Genomic DNA, 27,035 nt, shown 5'->3' with positions numbered 1-27,035 from the left:
TTCACAGGGGATCCAGTTTCATCCATGTCCAGTCGAGTGGCGTAGCAATGGGAGTGTCTATCACCTTTGATATTTCCATGTCAAACCTCTTCAAGAGCTCCCTGATGTATTTTTGCTGACAAATGAATGTACCCTTTGAGGACTGCTTTACTTGAAGACCCAAGAAGAAGTTCAGCTCCCCCATCATGCTCATTTCAAACTTACTTCCCATGAGTTTTGCAAATTCTTCACACAGAGAATCAATTGTTGCCCCAAAAAAGATATCATCAACATAGACCTGAAAAATGAGCAGGTTCCTTCCCTGTTTCTTTAGGAACAAGGTGTTGTCAATTTTTCCTCTTTTAAAGCCATTTTCTAAGATGAACTTTGATAGCCTTTCATACCAAGCTCGAGGAGCCTACTTCAACCCATGCAATGTTTTGTCCAGTTTAAACACATATTCAGGGTATTCATGACATTCAAACCCTGGAGGTTGCTTCACATAGACTTTTTCCTTAAGAAGTCCATTCAGAAATGCACTTTTGACATCCATTTGGAACAAGGTGAATTCCATATGAGATGCAAAAGCGATTAGGATTCTAATAGCTTCCATGCGAGCTACCGAAGCAAACGTTTCATCATAATCAATCCCTTCCTCTTGATTGTAGCCTAGAACCACTAGCCTGGCCTTGTTCCTTGTAGTGTTTCCATGTTCATCAAGCTTGTTCCTAAATACCCACCTGGTTCCTATAATGGTTCGATCTGAGGGTCTAGGTACCAAGTGCCAGACATTGTTCCTTTCAAACTGATGCAACTCATCTTGCATGGCTGTAATCAAATCTGCATCTTTCAAGGCTTCCTTGATATTTTTGGGTTCTATTTGAGAGAGAAAGGCTGAGAATGCAAGTGAATTTCTGGCTTTAGACCTGGTTTGTACTCCGGAATCTAGGGGTAATTGTGTTGTCAAGAGGATGGGAGCTTTTGTGTTTCCAGTTAGACATCTAAGGTTCATTTGTAGAGGATGTGGGTATATTTAGCTGGTTTTCTTGTGTTCTTCTCTCAGGTACTAGTGGAGTACCCTGAACTGCACCAACCACTCTTTCTTCAGCTTCAGTGGTTGTAATTGAAGTACCTGGTTCCATTAAAGAAGAGGCAGTAATGTCTTCACATGACTATTTTACTTGGATCATCATATCTGCCTTTCTATTTGTCATGTCAATGACTTCACCAGGGACTAGTAAGGATTCTCCATCTTGATTCTCTTCTGCATTCTTCTCACAGGATGGATAGGAATCATCAAAAATAACATGAACACTTTCCTCAACACATTGAGTCTACTTGTTATATATCTTGTACGCTTTGCTTTGAGAAGAGTAGCCCAAAAATATTCCTTCATCACTCTTGGCATCAAATTTACCAAGCTGGTCCTTTTCATTGTTAAGAACATAATATTTGCACCCAAATGTTTTTAGGTGAGTCCGCTTAGGTTTCCTTTCATTCAACAACTCATATGGGGTTTTGTTAAGAAGTGATCTGATCATGCACCTATTCACCAAGTAGCAGGCAGTGTTGACCGCTTCAGCCCAAAAGTTCTTTGCAATTCCACTATCGATCAACATTGTTCTTGCCATTTCTTCAAGAGTTCTATTCTTCCTTTCCACTACTCCATTTTGCTGGGGGTTCTAGGAGCTGAGAAGTTGTGAATGATGCCATTTTCATTGCATAACTCATCAAATTTGGCATTGTCAAATTCTGTTCCATGATCTGATCTAATGCTTGCGACTCTAGACTCCATCTTCACCTGGATTTTCTTCACAAAAGCCACAAACACCTCAAAGGTTTCATCTTTAGTTCTAAGAAACAGAGTCCATGTGAATCTGGAGTAATCATCCACTATCACAAAAATGTATCTTTTTCCTCCCCAGCTTTGCACTTTCATAGGGCCACATGGGTCCATATGCAGAAGCTCGAGTGGCTTTGAGGTGCTTACATCCTTTTTAGACTTAAAAGAGGACTTCACATGCTTTTCTCTAGCACAGGCATCACAAACTTTCTGTACTTTGAACTTTGATATGGGTAGACCATGGACCAGGTCCTTCTGAATTAGTTTTTTCAGAAGAGAGAAGCTTGCGTGACCCAATCTTCTGTGCCGGAGTTCAACATCATCATCAACAGCTTTCATACAACTCAGATCACTACTTTGTAAGGACTCGAAATCAGCAACATAGATGTTCTTGTATCTCTTGGCCACAAGTACCACTTCACCAGTTACCAGATTAGTAACTATACATATCTTGGACAGGAATTCCACCTTGTTTCCTTTATCACAGATCTGAGAGGCACTCAAGAGACTGTACTTAAGACCATTGACATAGTACACATTTCAATAGAGTGAGTGAGTGATTTCCCAATTTTTCCAACTCCAAGAATGTACCCATTTTTCCCATTGCCAAAGGATACACTCCCTCCTTGCAGGGCTTTTAGTGAAAGAAAGTCATGGTGTTCCCAGTCATGTGCTTTGAATACCCATTATCCATGAACTATTATTGACCGTTTCCTTTCATTGTTCCATGCACAAGGAGATCAAGGGTTAGTTTTAGGAACCTAAGCAAGTTTGGGTCCCTTGTAGTAGGCAAGAGGATGAATAAGAGTTCTCTTAGTCCATGCAGGTAATATGCATTTTTTGTGTGTGGAACCTGGTCCCTTTTTAGTAGTTACATTTTCAGCAAACACTTTGTTTTTCTAAATGAACTAGACCCTGGCTTGGTAATTTTCCTTGAAATATCCATTGTTCCCACAGTGGGTACACAACCAATTTTCGGGTACATTCACATATTTGCTATGTGGGTTGTAAGGGGTTTTCTCACTTTGGAACCCTATTCCCTACCTGTTTCCGCCATTATTAGTGTACATGGCAGTGATAGCTTCTGAGGACCAGGTCCATTTTAGGGACTTTTCAAGATCATTTTTTTTACTTTTTCTAGTTCAGTTTGGAGGTGCTTGTTTTTCTCAATTTCAACACACAACATAGTTCTCACAACTTTCAACTCATTTTCAAGCCTAATGTGTTCCTTACTGGCTACCTCTTCTCCTTTTCCAGTATTTCCGGTTTAGACTCAGTTCCTCGTCCCTCCATTGTTTCCCTCAGGTATGCAACTACTACCAAGAGATCATCTCTTTCTTCCTCAATTTCAGTCACCCTTTTTATTAGGGCCTCCTTTTCTTTACTGAATTTCTCAATAGTTTCTTTATGGTCAACAACTACCACCACTAAGTCATATCTTTCATGCTCTAAGTTGGCAATCTTTTTGGTTAAGACATCTTTTTCTTTCTTCAACTCACAAATGGTTTCCTTCAGATCCACTACACACACTACATATCATCTCTGGTTTGTTAAGCTTCCCCTAGTTCTAAGATCAAGGCATCCTTATCCTCCACAAGGCTATGATAGACATCAATCAATACATTAGCTAAAGACATAAGTTTCTTAGGAGAGTAGGATTTCGGATTTCTTTGAACATCCCTGAAATTTACCTCAATATTGTCATCATCTTCATCATCATCTGATTGGGCCATCAAAGCAAAAGTTGAATCATATTCATTTTCCTCGTTTTCAACTGCCATCATGGAGTTATCACCAGCATCAGTTTCATCTTCAGACTCACTAGAGGAGTCCCCCCATGCTGCAAGAGCCTGTTTCACCACATTGTCAGCAAATCTCTTTATTTTGAAGTCCTTGTTAGGAACCAGATTCCTCTTAGCTGCTTTCTCAGGGTTGTACTTGGAGAATTCTTGCTTTAGGAGAGGACAACATTTGATGAAATGCCCATGCTTTCCACACTTATGACAGAGATCATAGTTCTTTGGTTTGCTAGTGCTGCCTCTTTTTAGCATTCCTCAATTTCTTCTAACCATCTTCTGAAATCGTTTGGTTAAGTAAGCCATGTCACTGTCCTCCCCACTTGAGTTATTGCTGTCAGCTTTGAGTACCAGATTCTTTTCTTTCTTTGGTTCTCTTCTTCCACTGTCTATCTTCCTCTTCATCTCGTAGGGCTTCAGATTTCCAACTAGCCCATCTATGGTTAGCTCCTGCAGGTCCTTTGCTTCAGTAATATCATTCACCTTGCTTTCCCAAGAACTAGGTAAGATACTGAGGATTTTCCTCACTAGCTTGTTCCTATGAATGGTTTCACCAAGTGAGTGTAACTCATTTACGATGAAAGTGAATCTTGTGTGCATATCTTGAATAAATTATCGTCCGTCATCCCGAAGAGTTCATACTCGGTAGTGAGCATATCGATCTTATATTGTTTTACTTGGGTGGTTCCCTCATGAGCTGTTTGCAAAGACTCCCATATCTTCTTAGCAGTGCCACAATCAGAGATTCTATTATATTCATCAGGTCTTATTCCACATACCAAATTCTTCTTGGCACAAAAATTCTTCTCCACAACTTTCCTGTCTGCGTTGGTGTATTCTTTTCTGGTTTTTGGCATTAAGAATAGAAGTTCTTTAAGTACCTTTGTTGGGACGTAAGAGTCGTCCCATATGATATCCCATAACTCAGAATCCTCAGCCATGATAAAATCATGCATTCTTGTCTTCTACCACCTGTTAAATTTGGTCCATTGAACCTGAGTGGTCTGTATGTAGATTGACCTTCTTTAACAATCAATCCAACAATTTCTACCAGTGTCATAATGACCCAGAAACTATTTTTCTGCAAAACATACTTAGCAATAATTGATCCTACTTGTGCAAATCTTCCCGGATTTGTCCATTGAGTTACGTTATTATCGAGCCTAAAAGGTAAGCGTACCATATAAATTTATACTCTTTCTGTCTTAAATAACATTTCAGTTTTGTCGCCCTTTCTGACGTAAAATTTGCTTAAAATGTTATGTACAAATATTTTTTGACAATTTGCCAGCCTAAAAGTCCGCCTAGACAGTTTGTAATATATTTTAGTTCTAGAATAGTGCTCTGTGTTTGTAACAGAATTTCTGTCTCAATTATGCATATTAGTCTGCCCCAAAAAGAATATTACATTTTTATATTTATAATTAACTTAAAATTAATATTTTTGAACCTTAATAAGATAATTATAACCACATAAATATCTATAACTTATTTTAAACCACAAATTTTAAGTCTCCATATTTCTAAAACTTCGTGCCCGTCTAACGGTACCTTACAAATTGGGACGAAGGAATTATGTGGTTTGAGAACGAAAAGCAGAAGTTGAGTATGCTTGTCGATCATCGAGTTGCATCGTGACATTAAATTACATAAAGATCTAGTCGATAAAAAGACTATAAGAAACAAAGGAAAAATAATATTACCTCCTTTTAAAAATAATAAACCTATTACTATTTGGGGAACAAACAAGGTTCTCTTTCACCATATTTTTTGCAGCAACAACAACAACAACAACGACCCAGTAAAATTCTAGTAGTGGGGTCTAGGGAGGGTAGTGTGTACGCAGACCTTACCCCTACCCCGAAGGAATAGAGAGGCTGTTTCCGAAAGACCCTAGGCTCAAGAGGACAAAAAGACAAAAGGAGACAAAATCAGTAACACCACAGAAATAATAGGAAAAATAGGAACAACATGAAATCCAGAAAAAAGATACTCCCTCTGTTCCAGTTTATGTGAACCTATTTCCTTTTCGGTCCGTTCCAAAAAGAATGAACCCTTTCTAAATTTGGTAACAATTTAGCTTAAAGTTACAACTTTACCCTTAATGAGAAGCTTTTATAACTACACAAATACTCTGGGCCCCATTTGAACTTGTTTAGGACCACAAATTCCAAAAGTCTTCATTTTTTACTTAAACTCCGTGCCCAGTCAAACAGGTTCACATAATTTGGAACGGAGGGAGTACAAAGCAAAAGCAAAATAGTATCCCTACCAAACTAATCCCACAAAGTTATGACATAAGGCAGGACTCAACTACCTCCTAACCTACAACCTTAATATTCGACCTCCACATGTTCCTATCAAGTGACATGTCCTCGGAAATCTGAAGTCTCGCCATATCCTGCCTGATTACCTCCCTCCAATACTTCTTAGGCCGCCCTCTACCTCTTCTCGTGCCCTCCACAACCAGCCGTTCACATCTCCTTACCGGAGCATCTGGGCTTCTCCTCTGAATATGCCCGAACCATCTGAGCCTCGCTTCCCGCATCTTGTCATCAATGGGAGCCACATAGACATTCTCCCGAATATCATCATTATTAATCTTATCCATCCTAGTATGCCCGCATATCCACCCCAACATCCTTATTTCTGCTACTTTTATCTTCTGGATATGTGACTTCTTAACAGGCCAACACTCAGCCCCATACATCATGGCCGGTCTAACCACTGCTTTATAGAATTTACCTTTGAGTATGAGTGGCACTCTCTTGTCGCACAATATTCCAGATGCTAACCTCCACTTCATCCATCATATCCCAATACGGTGTGTGACATCCTCGTCAATCTCCCCTTCCCCCTGGATAACCGACCCAAGGTACTTGAATCTGCCTCTATTCGGGATGACCTATGATTCAAGCGTCACATCCATGCCCATTTCCCCCTGCTTGGCGCTAAACTTACACTCCAGGTATTTCGTCTTTGTCCTACTAAGCTTAAAACCCTTAGATTCAAGAGCTTGTCTCCAAACTCCAGCCTCTCGTTAACACCGGCTTGTGACTCATCAATTAGAACTATATAATCGGCGAATAGCATGCACCATGGCACATCCCTTTGAATGTGGTGTGTTAACGCGTCCATCACCGGGGTGAATAAGAACGGACTGAACGCAAAACCTTGGTGTAACCCCATGACAACCGGAAAATCCTCAGAGCCGCCTCCTATTGTCCTAACCCGAGTCTTTGCCCCATCATACATGTTCTTAATCACCATAATGTAGGGAACCGATACGCCTTTTACCTCCAAGCTTCTCCAGAGAACTTCTCCAGGAACCTTGTCATACGCTTTCTCTAGGTCAATAAACACCATGTGCATGTCTTTGTTCCTATCTCTGTACTGTTCAACCAACCTCCTAACAAGGTGTATAGCTTCTGTAGTAAAACGACCCGACATGAACCCAAACTGGTTGTCGGAAACGGACACCGTCATCCTTAACCTCGCTTCAACCACCCTCTCTCATACTTTCATAGTATGACTCACTAATTTGATACCCCTACAATTGTTACAACTCTAAATATCACCCTTGTTCTTATACAATGGGACCACCGTACTCCACCTCCACTCATCCGACATCCTCTTCGCCTTAAAAATAACATTCAACAACCTAATTTTTAAATATTTTTTGCAAATAGTTTTTGAATGTTTTGAATTGTTAACTACCGTGACTTATAGTACTTTTTATATAGTTTCTAAATATGTAAATGTTATTTTAAAAAGCTTAACGAATTTATGTCCGAATTCTCATCAATAATTAATCAATTTAACTCTCGTACATCAAAAATATTCAAACAAATTGAAATTGAGGAATAATATCTCTTGTTATATTAACCTTCTATATATTGTCATAGAGCTTGTGACTAATTTTTGTAGGTCACACCTTATTTTTCAATCCACACATGTACATGTGTAATGAATACATTCAACTTGATCCCTAGGACAGTCTAGTGGGAGATTTTTCCAATATCGACAAGGAGGCAGCTCAGAGTTAGGGTTGCAAAATAATTCACTATTGCAGATACATAGGTTCTTGTGACAAAAAGGATCAGACTTTTCTTTACAAATATACTTGCAATCTTTGTCACTGTTGCAATGCACAAAGGCTACATTTCTTGGTTCCACTTGATACAATAAACCTGTTAATTATAACATTAATTCATTTCATGAGTTTGATATATATATATATATATATATATATATACATTAATTCATATATATATATATATAGCATCTACTAATATTATCGAAAATATTGTTGAAATACTTTTACGAGAAGGTTATATATATATATATATATATATATATATAAGGTCGGCAGAATCAAGATTTTGCTAAGAGGATCAAAATACACGAAAATAAACACACGAAAATACTAACAGAATTCAAGGTCTATAATATATACATAAAAACTAATTCTAGCCTAGTATATACTCCCTCTGTTTCAGTTTATGTGAATCTATTTCCTTTTTGGTCCGTTCCAAAAAGAATGACACCTTTCTAAATTTGGAAAAAAATTTAGTTTAAACTTCCATTTTTATCCTTAATGATAAGTTTTTATAACCACACAAATACTCTGGACCCTTTTTAACTTGTTTATGACCACAAATTCCAAAAGCTTTCATTTTTTCTTAAACTCCGTCCCCAGTCAAACATGTTCACATAAATTAAAATGGATGGAATATATATATATATATAATATAATTTTTGGCGGAGGTGAATGGAGATTCAGATGAACCCCTTGTCACCTAGCTCCGCCCTTATATATATACCCCTAAAATAATAAAATGAAGAATTTTTAAAAGGGAATTCATCTTTTAGCATAGAACTATTAACATGTAGATGTATAGGTATACCCTGGCCCTTTTAAGATACATGTTTGGTGAAATAACATTAAAAGCACAAAAGAGGAGAAAGTTTAAAAAGAATATTTGAGGAGAGAAAAAGAACAATTAAAGGAGTACACATCTTTCTTCTAAAATACGTATAATGTGGAAATTAAAGCTAAATAATGCTGGTTGCACAAATAAAATAATGTGTTTTTATAAAAATAATATTTCAGTCCCGAAATATTAAGCTGTAATAATGCCCCATGGCTTTACTTCAGTGATAAGGAGTGATCTGTAGATTAAGCGCATGTCAAGATTCGAACCCTAATGTGTGCATACAAAAGCATGGTATTTAAATAGAGCTAAAAGGATAAAAGTCGGGCCTAGTATTCGTGGACTTGTGAATTATGCGCCACTGACCTTTGGAGATTTTTCAGATATAACAAGTTAAAAAGAAAAGTAATGCTGCATGCAATCTTAGAAAATAAAAACGAGAGAGAGAAAGAGTAATCACTTGTTGAGAGCAACAAAAAGAGAACATAAACCATTGTCATTGGAGCCATCTATCGCAGGCTAATAATCTGTGGTAAATAGCTAGTAGTAATTTATAAAGCACGAAGGAGGGTTCCGGTGGAGTGGTACTCCTTCATCCTTAACCAAAGGTTTCGGGTATTTAACGAAAAATCTGAGTCTTTAGTCAAAGCTAAAAAGAAATTCGGGTTACTGATAATCGGGAGACGAAAACAAAATACTTTTGAGAATGATGGTAAAACAGTAAATAGTTTTGTATTTCAGTAAGATCCCAATAATATTTCATATCCTTACAGATGGTGAGTTCTTCTCCTTTTATAGCTAATCCTAGGAGAAGAGGTAATGTCTTTGTCTTAATGAGGCAATTATGAGCAATAAATGACATTAAAAGAAACGTTACACAATCATTTCTTTTTAAATATCAAATATTCTAACGTATTTGATATTTAATGCTATATTTAAACTCTTTTACGTCATCAGATTCGTATCTTCAACTTCTTCCGATCTTCGGTTTTTAGATGACTTGGATAGGTACGAGACTCGTACCTATTTTAGTAAAGGTCCGCACCACTGTTGCTTTCTTTTTCCCTTATCTGTTGTCACCCGTGTCTCTTGGCTATTTATTGTGTTTTGACCGTTTGACCAGTCCACGTGTCATGCCACGTCACCTACAATGTAAATTCAGTTTTTTCCCAATACAGATAGTCCCCCCACTTTCCATTTATTTATCAAGTAAATAATTGGGAAGTGGATTTTCATAAAAAGAGAATTTTTGCCGTAATTAATATTATGAAAAATACTGACACTTCAATTGTCCCTTCCATTTAATGTTTTACATACGTGTCACCTTCTGATTGATTCTGCAATTCTACCCCCTTTTTTGAGACTTCTTCATTCACTCTATTCACGAAATGATAGTTGCCTTTATTATAGGCTTTCCTTCATCGCACTTCTAAGTTTGACGGTTGTCATTATAAGCATTTTTAACCCTCTTTCATTTACCTTCTTCTTCATAGATCTTCAACAACCAATTTCTTACTTACTTGTATTTTCTCTCCCTTTTAGTACATCCTTCTTCAACAATGTCATCTCCAAACCCTAACCCTAGAAAAGTTCCAATTCTTGATCACTTCCCCAATGCCTCTACAAGACATAGGAGAGGCAGAGGAGGTAGGCTTCAGAGCTTGGGCCTAGGGTCCGCTCGTGATGGTTTATTTGGTCCTGCTTCTTCTTCTCATAATATCGGGAGTTCTATTCTGAAGACCCCTTCTTCTAAAGGTAAAGAAATTCTTGATTCTTCTCAAGAACCTTTAGTCGATGAAATTGTTCCCAGTGATTTGTCTTTTGGGAGTGATAGAACGTCTCTTCAAAGGCAAATTGCAAATTTAGAAAAAGCTGACACTTATCCTTCATTAGTAACCGAGCTTACAATCCCTACCATCAGAAGGGATTGTAACTGGAGCAATAGTCTACGAATGTCAATTCCTTCCCCAAATCAAAGAATTTCTTCCTTTAGAAATGGTTATTCTTTCGTTTATACTTACCCATTTACTTTGGGTTTTAATCCTCCGGTTGACCCAGTCATTATTAACTTTTGTCGTTTCTTTAAAATCTGTTTGGCCCAAGTCGGTCCCCTAGTGTGGAGAGCAGTGGCTTGTCTGAGATACTTATCTGCTAAAGCCAATGTCGACTTCACCCTTTCTCACCTTATTCATTTATACCATCCCAATTTAATGCGCCATGGGGTTTTTACCTTAACTGCAAGAAGCAAAAAGGTTTTGGTAAACCCTGAAGATGACAGGGATCATGGATGGTACACCCGTTACGTTGTTGTACGTACGGTGGACTTGCTTGGTGAAACAAATATTCCCTTCCTTGAGAAGTGGAATTTTGCACGTAAGTTTCCTTTTATTTACCGCACCTCTTTTTGAGAATTCTGATTCTTTTTCTCACTTCGTCTCTTTTTGGTTTTTTGTAGCAACCATGGGAGATATGGAACTTATTCCTAACTTCCGTGGTTGGGTAGATTCAATTTTGAAGATTGCTCCTAAGGATCAAAGAACTTGGAAATCAATTTCTTCTTTACATGGCTGGAAGGTGAAAACACATGGTATGTCCCTTTTTACACGTTTTTTTTACATGCCAAGCACCTTTTTCTCAATGTTGATTATGTATCCTTCTTTTGATCAGGATTTGGTGTTAGAGGAATGACAGCTGAAGTAGCTATGGCCATTCGCATGTCTGCTAATGCTGCACTTGATTTGAACAAAGCTCGAGCTTCGCTTCCCAAAAGGAAAGCTATAGGAGAAAGTTCTGAGAATGAGGAAGAGGAAGATACCTCTTTATTTTCCAGGCCAAGAGTTAGGAGACGAATCATTAATAGTGATGAAATTGAGGATACCCCTGCTCAAACTTCGTCCACCGAGCCTGTTTTGATTCATTCTGACGAGGACACCGTGCCAAAAGATACTAATGAATTAACTCAGCGTCTTTTTGATAGTGATTTTGAGAGTGGCGAGCCCGACCCTGTTTTTGATGAAGCTCCTCTCTCCTCATTCGTTCCTATTTCCTCCATTCCTTTGCCAGTTTCAACTGCACCTGCTTCCGTTCCTGTGCCAGTTTCTTCATCTTCTCCTTCCATCCCTTTTTTGACTCTTATGGCTCCTGCTGCTGTGTTTTCCTTTTCTACTACTCCTCCTTCCATGGCTCCTCCTCCCTTCGTTCAACATACAGAGGTGGGTTCTAGCAGTAGAACCATGGCTATGAGAAGTGTTACTCTTGAAGTTCCTGCTAACCATAGCCTTTTGAGAAAGACTGGTAGAGCTGATGTTTGGCTCGAGCCTCTAATCGGTGATATTGAGAAGAAGAAGATGGAGAGCCACAGCTGCCTGACTCTGATGAATGACATAGTTCATTCTACTTTGAAGGTATTTTTCCTTTACCAACAAGTTTCTTATTTTCGAACTACAAATCCTCATTTCTATGAGTTGTCTCTATAGGCTAACCTTATTGGTACCGAATTGATGGGAAGAATTTTCCTTCTGGAAAGAAAAACCCGTGAGTCTGAAAATTCCATCCATGAGGCCGAGGAAATAGCCAGGGGAGCCCAGCTTGAAGCAACTAATTGGAAAGAACAATTTGAGAATGCTCAGGGGACCATAGAGGAATTGCAAGAAAGTAGAAATCTCCTGGAGCAGCAAAAGCGTGGTTTGACTTCTGAACTAGCGACTGCCAAGGCTTCTTCAATCCAATTTAAAAGAGATAAAGAGCTTTTGGAGTGCTCAATGTCAGAACAATTATCAAAGGCTAGTGAAGAAGTCAGGGAGCTTAAGGCACTTTTAGCCAAGAGAGAAGAATATGCAGGAGAATTAGTGCAAAGCTTGACTTTTATCCCTTGGCAACTTTAAAGGATCTTTTGACGAAGTCCCCAGTTATCATAATGGGGCATTTGTAAAAAACAAATATTTTGCTGACTAAGTTTGTACTTAGTCTTTTATATTAAGAAGTTTTTATTGGTACTTCTGTATATTTTATGCTTGCCCATTTATCTAGGACTTATAGAATAGCTTAGCATTTTTATTCTTTTAAAATGTTTTATGATTCTTCTCATGGATTATCAACATGAGGCTTATAAAAGAGGGCCCTTTTATTTTATCGACACTTAATGAAGAAGACGTCTCAACTTCATAATGGTGTTTATAATACGATGAAAGAAATATGAATACACACGTTTTGTATGAAACAACTTTGGCAAGTTTCTATTCATGAGCTTTAACAAGTGTTTGACTATTACATGTATTACAATACATCTACAACTTTCTCGTAACTGTTTTTTTTTGTAACAGATTTGTACATAACATAGAATAAACAAGGTTTTTCTTCATAACCTGTTTCAGTACATAGTCATGACCCTATCTTTATATATTAAGAAGGGTTTGAGAGGTGACTTTGTTTATGAGTTTTGAGAGATGACTCTGTTATTCTCATGAATGCTGAAGACTTCGTAACTTTTTCTCAACACTTGTCTCTTTGTGGCCGACTTTTGTTCGATATTCGTATCTGCACTTCTACACGTATCTGTGTACAATATGTAGTCCCCCAAGTGTTTGAGCGGTGAAGTATGAAGCCTCGAGCACTTGTTTATTTCTTTTACTTTGGCCCTTTTCCTGAAACAGAAAGATATACGGGACTCGGAGGTGTGATTATAGATGAAGACTGCCTAACTCGTGTGTATTTCCATCAGATTAATTGTAACTCTGGGCTGGGAATTTAAGAATACTCCATTTTGCCTTGCAGGTTGTGACTCATCATTTGGCACGAGTTAGGGTGTTTTGCCTAGCATCTAAAATCGTTAGTAAAACATTAATAATCCAATAGAGAAATTTTAACATGGTGATACCTGACCGTAGGTACTTTCACAAAAGTAATATCTTTTTAAGTGGACGGCATTCCAATGTGAGGGTAAAACTTTGTCGTCCATTGTCTCCAACTGGTATGCTCCTTTTCCTGCAATGTCACGGACTTTGTACGGTCCTTCTCATGTTAGACTCAGCTTTCCTGAGTTAGCAGCCTTTGCAAATTGGAACACCTTCTTAAGCACGAAGTCCCCAATTTTGAAAAATCTGAAGCGTGCTTTCCATTTGTAATATCGTTCAATTACTTGCTTTTGTGCTGCCATCCTTATCAATGCAGCTTCTCTTCTTCCTTCAAGTAAATCAAGGTTGACCCGCATCTCTTCATCATTAGATTCCTCCGTTGCCTGATCGTACCGTGTGCTTGGCTCACCTATTTCAACTGGAATTAAGGCTTCCGCACCATAAACCATTGAAAATGGTGTTTCTCCAGTGCCTGTTTTGGTCGTTGTACGATAAGCCCATAATACTCCAGGTAACATCTCAGGCCAATTACCTTTTGAATCCTGTAACCTTTTCTTCAAGTTGTTGATAATGACTTTGTTAGTAGATTCCGCTTGTCCATTACCTACTGGATGGTATGCCGTAGACGTTATCCTTTTGATCTGCCAACTTCGAAGAAATTCTGTGATTAGAGCTCCAATGAATTGTGGTCCATTGTCACACACGATCTCCTTTGGTGCTCCAAAGCGGCATATTATATTTCGCCATATGAAGTCTTTAACTTCCTTCTCTCGTACCTGTTTAAATGCCCCTGCTTCTACCCATTTAGTGAAATAATCTGTAAGTACAAGTAGAAACTTTACCTGACCTTTTGCTTGTGGAAGTGGACCTACGATATCCATTCCCCATTTCATAAAGGGCCACGGGGCTATAACAGGATGTAGTAACTCAGCTGGTCTGTGCATATTGTTGTCGTACCTTTGACATTTATCACATTTGGACACGAAACTGGTTGCTTCTTCTTCCATCTTAGGCCAATAATATCCTGTGCGAATTAATGTTCTTACCAGTGACCGTCCCCCTGCGTGATTCCCACAATGTCCTTCGTGCACTTCTCTCATCACATATTCTGTTTGAGAGGGTCCGAGACACCTTGCTAGTGGTCCACCGAACATCTTTCGATAAAGATTTCCTTGATATAAACAATATCGAGCAGCTTTTTTGCGAAGCGCGTGAGCCTTTCCTTTGTCATTAGGCACGGTACCGTGCTGTAAAAAGGCAACAATTTTGTTTCTCCAATCCCATGTTAAATGATTAAAATTTACCTCGTTTTTATCAGATTCGAGAACGGAATGAAATAAATGTATGACTGAAGCATTTGTATCGTTTGCTACGTCTGCTGCAGATGCGAGATTTGCTAAAGCATCTGCCTCTACATTCTCATTTCTTGGGATTTGCACTACTTTCCAAGTTTGGAATTGCTTTATTAACTCATGTACCTTTGCGAGGTATTCTTGCATTCACGTCTCTCTGGCTGTATAAGTCCCCAGCATTTGATTGACCACGAGTTGAGAATCACTCTTGATTATAATCTGCGTTATGCCGAGTTCTCGTGCCAATTCTAAACCTGCAATTACAGCCTCATACTCTGCTTCATTGTTAGTTATAGAATGACATTTTATAGCTTGTCTAATAGTTTCACCCGCAGGTGGTACGAGGACTATCCCTAGGCATGCCCCTTTTACATTAGATGAACCATCAGTGAATAAAACCCAAGTCCCCGGGTTTGCACCATTAAAAACTAGTAATTCTTTTTCTGCTTCTAAATGCATCCCCTGGCTAAAATCAGCCACGAAATCAGCTAGTACTTGAGATTTTATAGCGGTCCTGGGTTGATAAACAACTTCATATTCACTTAGTTCTATAGCCCATTTTGCTAATCTTCCTGAAAGTTAGTGTTTATGCAAAATATTTCGAAGCGGAAAAGCAGTAACTACATTAATGGGATGACACTGAAAATAAGGTCTTAATTTTCTAGATGTCATGATCAAAGCTAATGCTAATTTTTCTAGCTGTGGGTATCGTATCTAAGCATCCAATAAGGACTTACTTACATAATAAATAGGAGATTGTTTACCTTGGTCCTCGCGGACTAAAACAGCACTCACCGCGACTTCAGATACGGCCAGATAGATGAGAAGTTTTTCCCTCACCTTTGGTTTTGCCAACAACGGTGGTTTTGACAAATAAGCTTTCAAATCTCTAAGGGCTTGTTGATAATCTTCATTCCATTCAAAATGATCTTGCTTTTTGAGTGCAGAGAAAAACTTAAAACACCTTTCTGAGGATTTGGAAATAAATCTCCCCAAAGCTGCAATTCTTCCCGTTAATCTTTGTACTTCCTTTTTATTAGTAAGGATATCAGGGATTTCTTCTATTGCTTTGATCTGAGAAGGATTCACTTCAATACCACGGTTAGAAACAAGAAAACCCAAAAACTTACCTGATGCAACTCCAAATGCACATTTTTCTGGGTTGAGTTTCATATTAAATTTTCGCAAAATTTCAAAAGTAATAGATAGATGAGAAATATGATCATGAGATTGCTGGGTTTTGACGAGCATATCGTCTATATATACCTCCATTGTTTTCCCTAAATGTTCTTGGAACATTTTGGTGACCAACCTTTGATAGGTTGCCCCAGCATTTTTGAGACCAAAGGGCATTACTTTATAACAGTAAGTCCCCCTGTCTGTGATGAAAGAAGTTTTTTCTTCATCACCAGGATCCATTTTAATTTGATTATATCCCGAGTATGCATCTAAAAAACTTAAAAGTTCATGACCTGCGGTTGCATCAATTAGTTGGTCTATATGCGGTAAAGGAAAGGAAGCTTTTGGACAGGCTTTGTTTAGATCGGTATAATCCACACAAACGCGCCACTTACCATTTTTCTTGGGTACGACCACCGTGTTAGCTAGCTAATTAGGATACTTTACCTCATGGATCGATCCGATTTTTAATAATTTTTGGACCTCATCCTGAATCACCTGGTTCTTGAAAGAACCTTGCTTTCCTTTCTTTTGCTTTATTGGTGTGAAAGAAGGCTCCTCATTGAGTTTGTGAGTCATCACATCCGGTGGTATCCCTGTCATATCAGCGTGGGACCAAGCAAAGTAGTCTAAGTTAGCTTTTAAAAATTCGATTATCATACCTCGCATGTTTAAGCTTAAATTGGCTCCGACATAAACCTTCCGTTCAGGCCATTGCTCAAATAATATCACTGCCTCGAGCTCTTCAATTGTCGTTTTGATGCTTTCATTTTCTTCAGGTTCATGAATTGTGTCAGGCCTTGAGTCCAAATCTGTCTTTTCTTGTTTAGCTGAAGTTTGATCTTTTTTACCTTCAACTGTTTCCTGTAATTGCTATTTTTCTTTATTTATGGTGCTCATACTTGTTACAGCGTTGACACTTCTAGCCATCTGCTGATCCCCACGAATTTGGCAAATTCCCCATGGTGATGGGAATTTAATAACTTGATGTAGAGTTGATGGGACAGCATCCATATCGTGTATCCATGGTCTCCCCATGATCATATTGTAGGCCATTTCCATATCAACTACCTGAAATTTAGTTTCTTTAACAACACCCGTAGCAAAAGTTGTTAGAATTACCTCTCCTTTTGTTACCACACTTGAATTGTCGAAGCCTGACAAGGTGTGCGCCTTGGGTATCATTTTGTCTTCAGCTTGCATTTCACGTAATACCCTTAGTAGTATAATATTTACAGAACTCCCTGGATCAATCATAACTCGTTTTACATTAGTATCATGTACAAGTAAAGATATTACCAGTGCATCATTATGTGGAGTTGTCACTCCTTCGGTATCTGCGTCATCGAACGAAACACTTTCATTTTCTAAGACCTGTCGCACCTGTTTCCCGTGTGTAATTGTTACCTTACAAACCTTGTTGGAGGCTGTGTAGGTTATGCCGTGAATATCTTCTCCCCCACTTATCACATTCACTGTCCTCTTGTGTGAAGGAGGTTGTGGTGGCTCTTGCCTGTTTTTCATATAAGCTTGTTTTCCTTTCTCGCTAAATAACTCAGTGAGTTACGCTTTATTCAATAGATGATCCACTTCACTCTGCAAGAATCTACATTCTGAAGTTTTATGCCCGTGATCATTGTGGAATTCGCACCAATAATCTGGATTGCGTCTATTTGGATTTGACCGTATCTCTTTTGGCCACCGTACCTTATCTCCCATGCTTCTTAAAACAGCTACGAGCTCGGAGGTAGTGACATTAAAATTGTATCCGCCGAATCGTGCCTTTAAACTTCTGTCATCATCTCGTGATTCTTGTCTGTTGCGATCATTCCTGAACTTTGAAGAAGAACCAGAGTCCATGTTCCTCGATTTTTGATCATATTGCTGGCTATTATGTTTCGACCGTGGGTCTTTTCTTGCAGATCCCATATATGGATCGTACCTGTTTCTACCTGATCTTTTTTCGGTTTCTGATTTTCGGGGACCACCCCTTTCTCCATGATGAAACTTAGGTACGGTATCTTCTTCAATTCGCAGCTTCGTACTATACCTGTTGTAAACATCATTCCACGTGGTTGCAGGAAATTCTTGAAGGCTTTCTTTGAGTCGTCTCGTGGCTTCAGAACTTTTGTCATTTAAATTACTTACAAAGGCTATTGCAGCCCAGTTGTCAGGCACACGAGGTAGAGTCATTCTTTCACGCTGGAATCTATCAACAAAATTTCTAAGCAACTCCGAATCCCCTTGTTTGATTTTGAAAATATCTTCCATTATTTTCTCAACCTTTTGTGCTCCCGAATGTGCTTTAATAAAAGAATCTGCAAGCTCAGAAAAAGAATTAATAGAATTTTCAGATAAAAGAGAATACCAGGTTAATGCACCCTTGGTGAGTGTTTCTCCAAATTTCTTGACCAGTACTGATTCAATTTCTGGTTTGGTCAAGTCGTTGCCTTTCACGCCTGTTGTAAATGTAGTCACGTGGTCACGTGGGTCTGTAGTACCATCATATTTCGGGATGTCAGGCATTTTGAACTTTTTCGGAATTGGAAGGGGAGCAACACTTGGCTTCCATGGTTGTTGTGAGTATTTGTCCATGTCTACTCCTTTTATTACAGGCGGAACTCCAGGGATTTGCTCAATACGCTCATTTTGTTCCTTAATCTGTTTCTGCAAGGTTAGTACTAAATTTTGCAAATATGAATTATTTGAATTACCTGGTCCCCCTTCCTGTGGTTCACTGGGGGTTGCTCCGTTTCCAGAATTATCAAGACCAGAACGGGGATTCTCCAATGTATTATTATTAGGAGTTGGTGTGGGTGGTGCAGCAGGCAATCGACTAACAAGTGCCTGAAGAGCTTTGCCGACCTGTGCATCAATTAGCTTTTGTAAAGCTTCAGTTGTAACTCCTTCAAAGTGTTCAGATTATTCTTGTTGATCAACACGGGATTCAATAACAGGAGTGCCTTCACGAGATTGACGTGGTGAATCTGGAGGGGAGGGAACCACGTCACCTTGATTTTGATGGATTTGATTTTCATGGTTTCCCAATGTGTTATTACTGTTATTGTCGGTGTTGTTGTTTGACATGGTGACGACAATGGACAAGATATAGCTTAAAAGAAAAGATTATCAGATTCCCGGTAACGGAACCAATTTGTTTAACCAAAAATCTGAGTCTTTGGTCAAAGCTAAAAAGAAATTCGGGTTACTGATAATCAGGAGACGAAAACAAAATACTTTGAGAATGATGGTAAAGCAATAAATAGTTTTGTATTTCAGTAAGATCCCAATAATATTTCATATCCTTACAGATGGTGAGTTCTTCTCCTTTTATAGCTAATCCTAGGAGAAGAGGTAATGTCTTTATCTTAATGAGGCAATTATGAGCAATAAATGATATTAAAAGAAATGTTACACAATCATTTCTTTTTAAATATCAAATATTCTAACGTATTTGATATTTAATGCTATATTTAAACTCTTTTACGTCATCAGATTCGTATCTTCAACTTCTTCCGATCTTCGGTTTTTAGATGACTTGGATAGGTACGAGACTCGTACCTATTTTAGTAACGGTCCGCACCAATGTTCCTTTCTTTTTCCCTTATCTGTTGTCACTCGTGCCTCTTGGCTATTTATTGTGTTTTGACCATTTGACCAGTCCACGTGTCATGCCACGTCACCTACAATGTAAATTCAGTTTTTTCCCAATACATCGGATTCGAGCCCCTAGGTATGGAGTCGCCTTTGTTAGGGAGCGCTTTACCCCCCAATGTGGGACTTTCCGCTGCGAATCCGGATTTAGTCGGGCCCCAATATGGATACCGGACACCGGATGAGAAACCAAAAAAATAATTTATAAAGCAAGATCATGACTTGGTATAGTAAATGATAATACATAAAGTCAAGTTAAACATTTCGTAAAGTAACTTCTAAGAGTAAATGCATACATTATATCTTATCTAAATTTATGTTTTTCTATAGCATATAAGGACCCTATTAGATATTACTAAAAACTGCTTTGATAATAAATTTGTAGTAGAATAGTATTTCAATGGGACTGGCTCTTTTCCCCTTTTGAGTAAGCATCAAGTATAAATGTTGAAAAAGTTAAAAATTTAAGCATTTTAATTAATTTGTGGAATAAATTTCTATCGAAGTAAATGCATCATCTTATCAAATTTTAATGCCTTACAGGTATGAACCCTTAGACAGGTAGGATTTTGAGTGTATGAGTTCTAGATTATAGAAAAAACAGTGTATTGGGTTAAGAATAATTTGTTTATACATATATATTAACAGGGACAGACGCATGTAAAATAAATCGATATCGCGCGATATCGCTTTGTCAATTTTTTTGCACAACATATTTATTAGTACTGTAAGGGAATAATAACATTAGATCGGAGATTGGAGCCACAATTTAAATTGAATAGAACTAAGGACCTACTCTAATTTTTATGACTCAACAAAACTAATGGTCTAAGGCTATTTTTTTCTAGAAATATCATAATTAATGTTATTTATTTTCTATCTTTCTATAAATATCAACACCGTTTACGAAAAATTTTATGTACGCCTCCGCATATTACGAGAATTTTTAACAGAAATATATGGTATGAACTAGTAAATTCTACCGAACGTGTAAGTCGAACTGTAGCTCTACGACTGCCTCATTGATATGATCACTTAAGTTTATATTTAGGGTATGTTTGGTACGAAGGAAAATATTTTTTAATTTTTTCATATTTGGTTGGCTTAAATATTTTGAAAAATAATATTTTCCAAAACATTTTTCAACCTTCCCCACCCTATTTCCCATCCCTACCAACCCCCATCGACCCACCCCACATCTCCACCTACTGACCCCACCCTACCCCCACCCAATCCACCCCGCCCCACCCCCAACTCCTCACCCCCACCCCTACCCTAATAAAAATATCATTAATAGTATTTTTTTTATGTTATAGATAAATTTTTTTCTTTTAACAAATTATTTTCTTTTCATTTGGGGGGAGGGGGAGGTGGGGGGAGGGGAGGGGGAGCAAGGAAACATGTGGGCTTAGGAAAAGGGGGTGAGGAGAGTACCATAAAAAAATATTTTCTACTCTCTATCCAAATAATAAAAAAAATTTACCGGAAAAAGTTTTCCATTCACCAACCAAACAAGAAAAAATAAGTGATAAAACCACTCATTTTCCAAGAAAATATTTTCTAGAAATACCAAACACACCCTTAAAGTTATTTATCTACTATAAACTAGTTTTTGCAAGAAATTTGTAAAATAGCTTTTCCATGGGAATATGGACCACTTAGGATTAAGCATAATGAGTAATAATCCAAAAAGTCAAGCAAAACATTTCGTAAAGTAAATTCATACTGTTATAAATATATTATATTATGGATGTTCATTTAGTACTCCATTGTAAATAAGCTTCCTGAAGAAGCTTATCCATATGGGACTCTACCGTAAATATGTTTATCTATTTAAGTACTCTATTGGAAATAAGCTTCCTGAAGAAGCTTATCACTTCGATACCCGGTTATGGATAAACATTATCCCCGGTAGAAGATTATCCATACCGGATATAATAAGCTTATCCTTTCAGTACCCAGTTATGGATAAACATTACCCCCGGTAGAAGATTATCCATACCGGGTATAATAAGCTTATCCTTCAAGTACCCAGTTATGGATAAACATTACCCCCGGTAGAAGATTATCCATACCGGGTATAATAAGCTTATCCTTTCAGTACTCTGTTATGGATAAACATTGCTCTCAGTAGAAGATTATCCATATCTGGTATAGTAGCAGCTTACACAACAGCTTCCTTTCTTCTATAAATAGAAGAGATTTCAGTTCATTATGTACATCAGTTTGAATTCGAATAATATATCAGTTTCTCTCTATACTTGTCTTTACTTTATAATCTTTATTTTATAACATGTTATCAACACGAGACTCTGCCATCTCGAGCAAATATTTTGAGAGTATCTGAGGTAAGAACTTTCTTTTCCTAAATAATGTCAAATCTTTCTAAACTTGAATTTGTAGCCCTGGATATATCGGGCAAAAGCTACATGTCTTGGGTGCTTGATGCTGAAATTCATCTTGATGCGATGGGTCTGGCAGACACCATCAAAGACAAAAATCAGGCATCAAACCAAGACCGTGCCAAAGCAATGATATTCCTACGCCATCACCTTGATGAGGGCCTGAAAAATGGAATATCTTACTGTTAAAGATCCAGTCATACTGTGGAATAATTTGAAAGATAGATATGACCACCTGAAGATGGTCGTTCTTCCACATGCACGATATGATTGGACTCATCTAAGGCTACAAGATTTTAAATCTATCAGTGAGTATAATTCTGCTATGTTCAGAATTATTTCCCAATTGAAGTTATGTGGTGATAATATTACTGATCATGATATGTTGGAGAAAACTTTCACCACTTTTCATGCCTCGAATATGCTCCTGCAGCAGCAATATCGAGAGATGGGATTTAAAAAGTATTCTGAACTTATCTCACATCTTCTTATAGCCGAGCAACATAATGGGCTATTAATGAAAAATCATGAAAGCCGACCTACTGGTTCTTGTCCATTCCCTGAAGTGAATGAGACGAACTTCTACCAGGCTAAACGCGGAAAAGGTCGTGGATCCAGTCGTGGTCATGGTCGTGGTCGGCAAAGAAACTCTAATCATGGTAATAATAATGAACCAAAGAACACTCCTCACCACCAGCAGTGGAAAATGAAAGAACAAAAGCATGAAGCAGTGCAAGCACCAAATGCAGAAAATGCATGCTATAGATGTGGAGAAAAAGGGCACTGGTCACGTACCTGTCGTACGCCAAAGCACCTGGTTGAGCTTTATCAAGCCTCCCTAAAGAAGACAGAGAAAAATGCTGAAGCAAATTTTATTTCTGAAGATAATTTAGACTTCATGCATTTGGATGTAACTGATTACCTTGCACTCCCAGAAGGAGAAACAAGTCATGTAATCGGTGGTGAATCTGTAGAAATGTAAATATTTTAATTTTTGTTATTTGTAATAGATAGTATGGTTATGTAATTGTTGTACATAAAGAAAAATTATGATTTGATAATGATGTTTACTATAATATATCTTGTTTATGTCATTTTGAAGAATATGGATAACATTATTAGATCAACTTAAACTCTAGCAGAGTTTGCAAGAAATATACAACCACAAGAAGTGGTTATATTTCGTATATCTCATTGTAATTATATTTTGTTAACTACCAGAAGTGGTATATGCCTATGATCACCAGAAGTGATAATTTAGGCTTTCTATGGTTACAATTGAAGATAAGCTACATAAATATTCTCTATATTAAATGCACGCCTCGATTTGCTCCTGAAGTAGTAAATATTTTAAAAGAAGTTGAGGCATCACAATTTGATGTGATTAATGCGCATTCAGATAATTATGTTCGATTTCCTGAAGGATGAGAACTTTTGATAATATTAATCCATTCCCTGAAGTGAATGTGACAATACTAATAAGTCGGGTAAATATGAACGCGCTCTTGATGTGAATACATTACAATTCACCTCCAGAAGAGTTAATATAATTGAGAGAATATATACTCAATATTTCGTATTTTAAATTTGCTCCTGAAGAAGTAACACAATTGAAATTGCCTCCTGAAGTGGAAAAATATTATGAAGAGGAGTTTTCGTGTGCTTAAACAATTGTTTTACATTGTTTATTTGATTGTGATTTTCTCTCATGACACCAGCAGTGTCTGAGCAATATTTGATAGTACAAAATGTATCAACAACTCCTGAAGAGCTAAATGTTTGCCTAAAGAATACATGACACCAGTAGTGCCAGATAAATATTAGATTGTGGATAATAAATGAAGGCTCTCGAAGAGCTTATATACAAATATGTCATTCATATTATATGATTATGGTCAAAACATATGTTGTAGTAAACCTGAAGTTTACTAATACAAATGGCTATCATATTGAGACTACAAATGATTGGAAGATTGATAATCTTCATGTTTCCACAATCATAGGGGGTAAAATAATATGTATGTGAGAAGTTACCTGCCTTATTCTTTAATTTGTACTATATCATGTATCACAGTAAACCAGAAGTTTACTAAAGCAAAAGTTTATGCCATAGTAAACCAGAAGTTTACTAAGAGATAGCACATGACATGATAAACTTGAAGTTTTCATTTGCCATTTTTAAATGAGCTATTTGAGAATTCAGATAAGCATATACTAAAGAACTAGAAGATTCTTCAGGAATTCTCATGTGTTGCTTGTTCTCATAATGAATTGATTATACCAGCTAAAGTTGGGACTAAGACCCCTGATTCTGAAATATATAAAAGGTGAATATGGGCCCGTTCACCTATCATGTGAACCACTTATAGGTGCATATATGAGATGGTTACATGTGTAATTATTGTCAACCTGCAGTTTGGCATTTGGAATTGCTTTTCTCGATTAAGAGCATAATTTTCAGATTATGAAATCAAGACAGTTCATCTTGATAATGCTGGTTTATATCCAAGCTGGTTTAGCATTGAATACCTCCTATTAATGGCTAAACCATTGCTTATGAGAACAAAGCTTCATGTGTTGGTCTAAGATTTTCTAAATTGCATATAGCAGCACTTGTATGCATCAGATCAACAATATATGATAAGTCCTCCCTTCACAATTGGTTTAGGATCAGAAACCAAATATTTTTACTATCTTTTGTTGCGTGGTATATGATTAATTTCTCTACCATAATACACAAAGATATGTTTCCCAAAGATGATTGGGGATATATGTTAGTTTTTCTAACATTTGGGGGATGAAATAAACAGTTGAAAAATATGCTATATGAATCGAATTATCATGATCCTCACTTAGAAGATAATTCAAGTCGAATGCCAGAAGCATTTGCTGATCCAAAATTAAATATTATATTTCAGCTGCAAATGCTCCTATTAAAATTAAAGTCCCTGAAGGATAGAGTTTACTGTACGCATGAAGCGTGGTAGACCAATCGGTTCCAAAGGTAACAATCCTTGAAAAATAGTAGGATCTAATGATCAAAATGATCATAATGAGGAGGAAATAAGCTCTAGAAGAGCCCACGACATAACATTTCATGAAACTCCCAAAAAAGTTCAGGTACCTGAAAATAAAGAAAGTGATGAGATCTCCACAAGTTATGTCGCTTCGGAACTGACACAAAATGATCGTCGACGATATATTTAATACAATATAGTGCACAATATTGTAAAAGATTGTGAGGATCGGACTAGCAGTCCAGACACTTGAAGATGTCATACCATTTAGATACAAGTCTTAACCTATATGACTTATTTGGCTAAATCTATATGAAGATCCTTGAAGGATTGAAAATGCCCGAAGCATATAATTCAAAGTCTTGAGAAATGTACTCGATCAAATTATAAAGATCTTTGTACGGTTTAAAGCAATCTGTGCGCGTGTGGTATAATCGCCTCAGTAAATATTTGCTGAAAGAAAGTTACATAAATTATGTTATTTGTCCATGTATTTTTATAAAGAAAATGTCATCAAAATTTGTTACACTTGCTGTTTATGTTGGTGACATAAATCTTATTGGAACTCCGGAAGAGCTCCAAGAGGGTCTTAAAAATACTTTTACATGGACAAAGTGTACCCATTAAGTACACCAATGAATATTCAATCACTTGAAGTGAATAAGGATCCGTTCCAACCTCTAGAAGAGGATGAGGAGCTCCTTGGTCCTGAAATACTCTATCTCGGTGTAGATGGTGCACTTATTTATCTTGCTAATGCTAACAAAAGTGGTGCAGATCGTATTGGTAATGCAGATGCAGGTTATTTATCCGATACCCATAAAACTCGATTTCAAACCGGCAAGCAGAGAGTGCATATGATTGAGATCAATGATTCATTCGAGAAACATGTGGGTTGGAATGTGATAAAAGACCCACAATATTATACGGAGACAATGTTTCATGCATAGCACTATTAAAGGGAGGATTTATAAAAGGAGATAGAACGAAGAACATTTCACCAGAATTATTCTACATACATGATCTTCAGGAAAATTGTGACATTGATGTGCATCAAATTAGTTCAAGTGACAATCCAACAGATTGTCTTTACCAACATCAATTTTTGAGAATATGGTACATAAGATTGGAATGCGGAGACTCAAATATTTGAAATAAGGTTTTCTTCAGGGGGAGTAAAATGCATGCTGTACTCTTTTTCCCTTATTAAGGTTTTTCCACAGGGTTTTCCTTATAAGGTTTTTAATGAGGCAGCCAGCAATGCGTATTACTAAATATGTGTACTCTTTTTCCTTCACTAGGATTTTTTCCCACGTGGTTTTTTCTAGTAAGGTTTTAATGAGGCACATTATCTTTTAATGAACATCCAAGGGGGAGTGTTATAAATATATTATATTATGGATGTTCATTTAATACTCCGTTGTAAATAAGCTTCCTGAAGAAGCTTATCCATATGGGACTCCACCGTAAATATGTTTATTTATTTAAGTACTCTATTGGAAATAAGCTTCCTGAAGAAACTTATCACTTCGATACCCGGTTATGGATAAACATTACCCCCGGTAGAAGATTATCCATACCGGGTATAATAAGCTTATCCTTTCAGTACCCAGTTATGGATAAACATTACCCCTGGTAGAAGATTATCCATACCGGGTATAATAAGCTTATCCTTTCAGTACCCAGTTATGGATAAATATTACCCCCGATAGAAGATTATCCATACCGGGTATAATAAGCTTATCCTTTCAGTACCCAGTTATGGATAAATATTATCCCCGGTAGAAGATTATCCATACCGGGTATAATAAGCTTATCCTTTTAGTACTCCGTTATGGATAAACATTGTTCTCAGTAGAAGATTATTCATATCTGGTATAGTAGCAGCTTACACAACAACTTTCTTTCTTCTATAAATAGACGAGATTTCAGTTCATTATGTACATTAGTTTGAATTCGAATAATATATCAATTTCTCTCTATACTTGTCTTTTACTTTATAATCTTTATTTTATAACACATACAC

The 27,035-nt window shown here is 37.3% G+C and overlaps 1 protein-coding gene across 1 annotated transcript; it reads right to left on the bottom strand.

The window, feature by feature from the left end:
- Position 1: 1 nt before the first annotated feature.
- Positions 2-4,574, bottom strand: LOC138878694 (uncharacterized). The gene is made up of 8 exons (XM_070158379.1): positions 4,261-4,574; positions 3,892-4,156; positions 3,514-3,774; positions 3,063-3,331; positions 1,970-2,330; positions 1,161-1,250; positions 1,058-1,111; positions 2-397 (listed from the first exon to the last, which is right to left on the bottom strand). The coding sequence occupies exons 1-8, from the start codon at positions 4,572-4,574 to the stop codon at positions 2-4; spliced, it is 2,010 nt and encodes a 669-aa protein (XP_070014480.1).
- Positions 4,575-27,035: the final 22,461 nt, after the last annotated feature.

The sequence above is a fragment of the Nicotiana sylvestris genome, chromosome 9, assembly GCF_000393655.2.
Source record: "Nicotiana sylvestris chromosome 9, ASM39365v2, whole genome shotgun sequence".
NCBI lineage: Eukaryota > Viridiplantae > Streptophyta > Magnoliopsida > Solanales > Solanaceae > Nicotiana > Nicotiana sylvestris.
The sequence above is the reverse complement of the archived record's forward strand: the minus strand, read 5'-3'. Positions and strand labels throughout refer to the sequence as shown.

Bases quoted from the DNA above. Each gene is read 5' to 3' on its own strand.
- LOC138878694 (XM_070158379.1), bottom strand. From the start codon at position 4,574: ATGCATGATTTTATCATGGCTGAGGATTCTGAGTTATGGGATATCATA. The intron at 4,157-4,260 runs GTATGAACTCTT...AACCATTCATAG, and splicing joins ATCGATATGCTCACTACCGA to GAACAAGCTAGTGAGGAAAA. The intron at 3,775-3,891 runs GTTAGAAGAAAT...CCTCTCCTAAAG, and splicing joins CCAAACGATTTCAGAAGATG to CAAGAATTCTCCAAGTACAA.